Source organism: Anser anser, assembly GCF_964211835.1.
Source record: "Anser anser genome assembly, chromosome: 18".
NCBI lineage: Eukaryota > Metazoa > Chordata > Aves > Anseriformes > Anatidae > Anser > Anser anser.
In genome coordinates this window covers 13,502,357-13,508,356 of record NC_139739.1, presented here as the reverse complement: position 1 = coordinate 13,508,356, position 6,000 = coordinate 13,502,357, and the positions used below count along the sequence as shown (strand labels likewise).

At 45.8% G+C, this 6,000-nt stretch overlaps 1 protein-coding gene across 5 annotated transcripts in view; it reads right to left on the bottom strand.

The window, feature by feature from the left end:
- Positions 1–410: 410 nt before the first annotated feature.
- The window catches only part of RNFT2 (ring finger protein, transmembrane 2), a 31,219-nt gene continuing 25,629 nt past the window's right edge, over positions 411–6,000 (bottom strand). For all 5 annotated transcript variants that reach the window (XM_083803261.1, XM_083803262.1, XM_083803263.1 and 2 more), the window contains 3 exons: positions 3,760–3,825; positions 2,640–2,741; positions 411–976 (listed from right to left, as the gene is read on the bottom strand). In XM_083803261.1, the coding sequence (XP_083659387.1) occupies positions 842–976; positions 2,640–2,741; positions 3,760–3,825 (303 nt within the window). In that variant the 3' untranslated portion in view covers positions 411–841. The remainder of the gene's footprint in view (positions 977–2,639; positions 2,742–3,759; positions 3,826–6,000) is intronic.

The following is a 6,000-nucleotide window of genomic DNA, read 5'->3' as shown; positions in this document are numbered from 1 at the left end:
GATTTTAAAGCCAGTAAGCCTTGCCCCAGGTGGCTATGCCGAGGAGCACACTGCAGAGATAATTTAAGTTGTGAGACGGTCTTGGTTAGGCCCTTAACTTCTCACATAGTCAAATCAAACGACTTTAATCTCTCCTTGCCTCCCACAGTTCTCCCCAGATGCTAGGAAATCAGAAAGTCTGATCATGAAAATTAAAGAGGAAAAACACTCCCAAGAACAGCAAGTGTCAGCTCCAGCGTCACTAGCACGGTCTTTTCATGAAGGTGACGACGCACGATTTGTGGAATTAATATAAAAACATGGCTGTTGAGAAATGACATTTCTCCAACCCCCAAACAATCTTTAGGCATGTAACTCCGAAGTGGTGTTTTGGAAGAGTTCTGAACTGTGTAATTTTACGAAGCTACAGATACAGGGAAGTTAGAGATGTTTAATGTGAAAAATCTCACCCATGGTTTGAGCCAGAGAACAACGGCCTTTTTCTAGTACACCAGGTTATACACGTGCAGTGGTGAATTGACAGTACACTTTCCTTATACATGCAGTATTTACCTACACTAAAAGGATAGAATAAAAGGAAACATTCCAAGCAGTTTATAACCGTGTAAGTTCAGGAAAAAGTCCTGGCTGTAGCTTAGCCATGGAGGTTGCCACAACACAAAACACATCTTACTTGCCTTTGAGGGTAAAACTTCTGGCTAGTAACAATTGTTGTTCTATTGGTTCTTGGAGAAACAGAGCTGGAAGAAGCACTAGGCAATGAAACAGGGGCACCGGATCACCAGATTTCTGTCTCTTCCTTCTCTCCACACGTCAGTCCATTTGTTGGTATGTGCTGGTTTTAATACACCTGGAAATGAGCAGAGGTGGTGCCATCTTTCCAGCAACGCAGGGTTTCTACTGTGACAGAACGACAAAGAGGACAGGTCTTCTCCCTGTCGAACCAGAGGCAGAGGCATTCTTCACAAAACACATGCTGTGGAGACAAAAGGGCAACATCACGATGCAGGCAGGAGGTCCAGTCTTGTCACTAAGCATGCACACTCCACAGCACAGCCGTGGGACCAAGGAACCATTCAGGTTCACATGGACAGTGCAGCCAACTAGCAGTACTCAAGTGACATGAAAAATAAAGCCCAGCATTACTAGTACATCAGTTTGCCAAAGCTAATGAGATATTATTCTGTTTCTTAGTATATCAATAGAAAGAAACACTAAAAAAAGCCTCGAACATTTGGGCTTATGAAGTAACTGAGAGCAGAAACAGGTTTTCTTTCGAACTTTTCTTTACCCTGTTTCAATCCTCAGATCCCTGGGTTATTTTACAAGTCAAACAACTTCCTTTCCTTCTCCTTCCCCTTATGGCATTTGTTTCTGCTCACATCACCCAGTCCCAGTCAGTAGCTTCCATAGTCCCAATTTCCCCTTCTCTATAAGAGTCAGTTTTCACCCCTTATCTTTTCTCATTTCCATCCTGAGCCACAACAGGATTCTTCCTCCAGCCTGCCCTGGGTTCGAAACAGACATGAGGCGGGATTGCTGCCCAGGACACAACCCCAACTAGACCCAGACTGGAAGAGCAGGAAGGGGGAAGGGATTTCTAGAAGCAGTAAGAAGCTGAGACCTCTTCAACACATGTGGAGTCAGCAGAAATGTTACTCATCAAAATCTCAGCTCTGACAAGCACATGCAAAAATAGCTTCCCCTGGGGCTTACAGCTTGATAACATCTGCACAGATGTTCACAGGAATAGTAAGAGGCATGCTTGATGCACAGGTGACCTACTTGCTTGAATTTGAACCTCCTCTTCCAAAGGATGAGAATGCTAGAGCTCTTCAAACAAGGGCTCTAAAGCTTTATTTTGACATCACAAGAGAGCAGGCGACTCCATCAAGGTTTTCCCGCGCACACCCACACCTCACCCAGAGACGATCTGCAGGATACAGAATTTCAACCCCGACAGGCGAGAGAAAACCTTGGGGAAGCACCAGCGACCTCACCACTAGGGAATGCCTTCAGCTGGCCTCTGACAGATGACCAAAACACGTCAGCGTGGTGTGTTCACAGGGTTTTAACAGCACCGGGTTAGGACTACAGCATTACTCAGAGCATGACATTCTTAAGCTCTAGGTTTTGCCAGTGTTTACCAAATGAGAACAATTCCCACGTACCGGCAGGGGTGACCAACTTCTTTAGGCAGAACTACTTGTACTCCTGGCCAGGTGTTCAGAGACCACAGTTACACGGTGCTGCACCAGTATTAATGCTCCCTATCAGGCTCATTCTGGATCTGTTCCCCTCTCAGAGCTCTCACTCATAATTCAGCTGGCCTATTGACTAGCCAGTCTCCCCAAGGGTCAGATAAAAACGTCTTGCATTCCAGAGCCAAGGTCTGGACTGCCAACTGGCAGCCCCTGGACTACAAGGCTGATCTTTTCCATCTCAACAGCTATAATCAGACCCTACAGAGTGGAGTTCGTATGGCTCAGCTCTCATGAATCACTGGCTATCTGGAAGAGGTTGATAAATATCCACTAGGGCCTAGACCAAGACCCAGCAAGAGATTTTAGAATTACCTAGGCCAACTGTGCCTAGAAATGCCAACAGGGGAACCTTGTGGGGGAACCTTGGGGTCTTACCTGGCACATAAGGATCAAAGGTTCCCTGAACTCTGCTTGGCAAATGGCACAGATGTCACCTGCCTCGCTGCACTGCTGGCTGGTGGCACGAACTCCATAGGTCTGTTAGGAAGAAGGGGAAAAAAAGCCATTGTCTAGAGGTTTGAAGATAACCTGGTTTGTGTCTGAGAATACCCATAGATCATGTTTTTCACACACAGATTCCCTGCATGACCTGGGAAGGAAACCGGTGCTACTCCACTGTGTACGGGGAAGGGAGATTTAGGGATCAGCATGCAGAACAGAGGAAAACTGCAGTTGTGTGTTCTCTCTCTTGTTACCCCCTCGAGCTGACTCCATCTTTTAGTGTTTCCACTTATGGAGCAATGATAATGAAATTTAATGAGCTCAACAGGGAGCTGAAAGGATTAATTCAGCATCATTTGCAGAGGTGTTTAGATAGTGGGAGGTATTATTATTAGCAAGTTAGACAACAGAAGAAAGAATAACAGCAGCAGCACCCACAGGCTTCCCACTTTTCTTCTTAAATACTGGAAGGTAAATGTTGCTTCTCCTATTGTAACAGTAGTAGGGGAAATGGAAACATGCTGAGGAAAAATGACCAGCCCAAACCCCCAGAATAAGCAAATCAAACTCTAACAGAACTATATGATGTTATGTTCCCTTCCTCTACAGTCTTTGGTTTTACCATTTTAAAGTACAAATCTCAGTGTTTTACTGCAACAGATCTGAACGTCAGTACTAAGCAATGTAGCATCTCTTTTAATGGCACTGCACATCAGGCACTACGTACATTTATTTAAAATCTTTCTCACACTCTGCAGCTCAAAGTTTTGCCAGCTCGTGAGGCTTTCATGTCAATGGATTAATCCACATTACACAGGGCTTCCAATCAGACTAAGCAGGCCAGACTTGCAACAATCTCTTTACCATAGCTGGGACATGGGCAGATATCAGAAAAAGTTCCTAACACCTCTGACAAGAGACACCAGCTTATCAAGCCATGGGACAAGTTATTTTATTCTATGATCCTGATACGCTGAACAATTTTCAACTCCATCATTCATTAGTAACATGGTTTCACCCAGGAAACTGCTCAGTGAAACCTATGACTACTTACCTGTGGGGTGCAAAGGACTTTCAGTGCCTTCCGGACACTTCCCACACGACCACAGATGTCAAAAGACTGCAATAAAGACATTAACTTTTAGACATTTTTCACAAAACATGTGTGTGTGTGCATACAGTTCAGAAACTCAGGACACACGTGGCAGAGTTCCTGCAAATGGATACTCAGTGGGAACAAAGATCCTCGATAACAATGGTGCCAAAAATATTTCATGGTGATTGTGAAATATGTAGTAAAGGTGAATCGATGGTGCTGCAAGGTAGCGAAAAAAAAAAAGCTCCGGTAACAATGGGTTGCAAATGAGGGACTTTACAGTACAAAAAGAGATTGCGAGGTAGTGGTAGGGTAAATTGCCCACCCTCACTAGGTGGGAAAGGGCTAAAATGGAGCCGTTCCCACCCTGAGTCCCTGAGAAGCCCAGAAATAAGGCTAGAGGACATTGTGGTTATCCCGAGAGAGAGGGAAGGAGAGGCTACTTTTTTACATGGAAGAGGTAAGAAACTGCTTTCCACAGCCTCTGGGGAGAAGGAGGATTTTCAGGGCTGTGGGGCTCTGCCACACACTTTGATACTTCAGGGCCCAGATGATATTATGAGAGGAGTGGGAATTGCCTGTCCTGCTGCAGGGACAGATTTAGTGATTAAATACTACCAAGAGAAGAAAAGCCCGAGGAATGTGAAGCAGGACTAAGGCTGGCTTGCTCCCGTCTGCCTAAAGAGTGAGAAACTTTAAATGCCTGGAAGGGAACAAGCTGCCAGCACCTTGGTGCTTGCACACAGCCAAAGACGGCCAAGAGCAGGGACAGCACCAGGTCCTTCTCCTTCCCCCTCCCTGCGCTGCCCAGCAAACATGATGTAACTGCATCTGGAGAGCAGTGCTCCTCATTACAGACTAAAAGCAGTTCAGAGAAGGGCAGAAAATGAGCCTGCAGAAAACGATTTCTGAAAAGAGACTGAAATACATAAATATTTACAGCTTGGCGAAGCAATACCAAAGCGTGGGGAAAAGATGATAAACTTCCTACAAATATCTGGGGGCTCAGCAAGAGAGGAGACACGCAGCATCCTTAAGGTGAGGACAGAGTACTACTACTAAAAGGGAAAACAGCTTGGAAACCTAATCCAATTTGCCATCTTCCCTGTCTGCTGGCAGGATGCAGAGAGAAAGATACTATGAACTAGACAAGATATAAAGACTGGGCAAAGAACAGCCCTGCATTAGTTGGGAAAAGGGCCAGATGACATAACGGGACCTTTCCATTTCTAACCTGAGTGAGGAGCAGCCTGGAGGGCAGGCGAAGATGCGGTGCAGAACATGCAGAGTTGTAGTGGACTAGCAGTGCAGAGGCACCAAAATGCCTGGGGTTGGCTTTCTATTTTTTTTTTTCCTAGCGTGATTAAGTGGGCTCACTGCAGGGAATGCCAATGAGATCATCGTGCAATAGACGTGGAATCAAATGAAGGCACCAATAATGCTTCCAGTCAGCATGTAAAAGGCTCCCAGGGTCCTTCCAGTAATGCTTCCAGTCAGCAACTAGCACTTGAGGCTGCCGACTGCTACAGACTTTTTATCTTCTAACACAGACAGGGATCAGCTCTCTCCCACAGTACAGTTCACAGCTTTTTCTGGTTGCTTTGCTTATAACAGGACTTTTAACACCTTTCCCCTGGTTCTGATGTCTCCAATTCTCCCAGCCCATTTCCCCCCCTTCAACTTTATTTCTCCTGGAGTTTTCCGTACCCCAAAAAAATGCATGTTTCACTAGTTCCTTTAACATCCCTTTATCTCCCGATGCATTGAAGACTACGTTGCACCAGTTATCTTTCTAGCAACAGGACTGCAACAGCTGGGTTCAGTGCTTGCTCTCTTGTCAGGGGAAGAGCTACTGTAGAATTAATTGCCATCACACCCCTTCGAACTAGGCTGAAGAGCGTGTGTCCGAGGTAGGGTTCAACTCACAGCCTGAAGAAAGCAAACACCTACTGTTATACCACTCAGTCATTTTCTCCCCCTCAATACCACTCCTACCCTCAGTCAAACGCTTCTGTTCAGGACAGGGAAATATAAGACCTGGATGCCCCTACTTACGAACATCTGGGATTTCTTTGCCGAAATCAGAGGTTCATGTCAGAGACACCAAGACAGCTCCCACTAGCTGCACTATACGCAATCTTCGGAAAGCCAAGTCTGCTCTTTGTGTGGGGAGAGGGGACGCAGCCCTAGCTAAGCCCT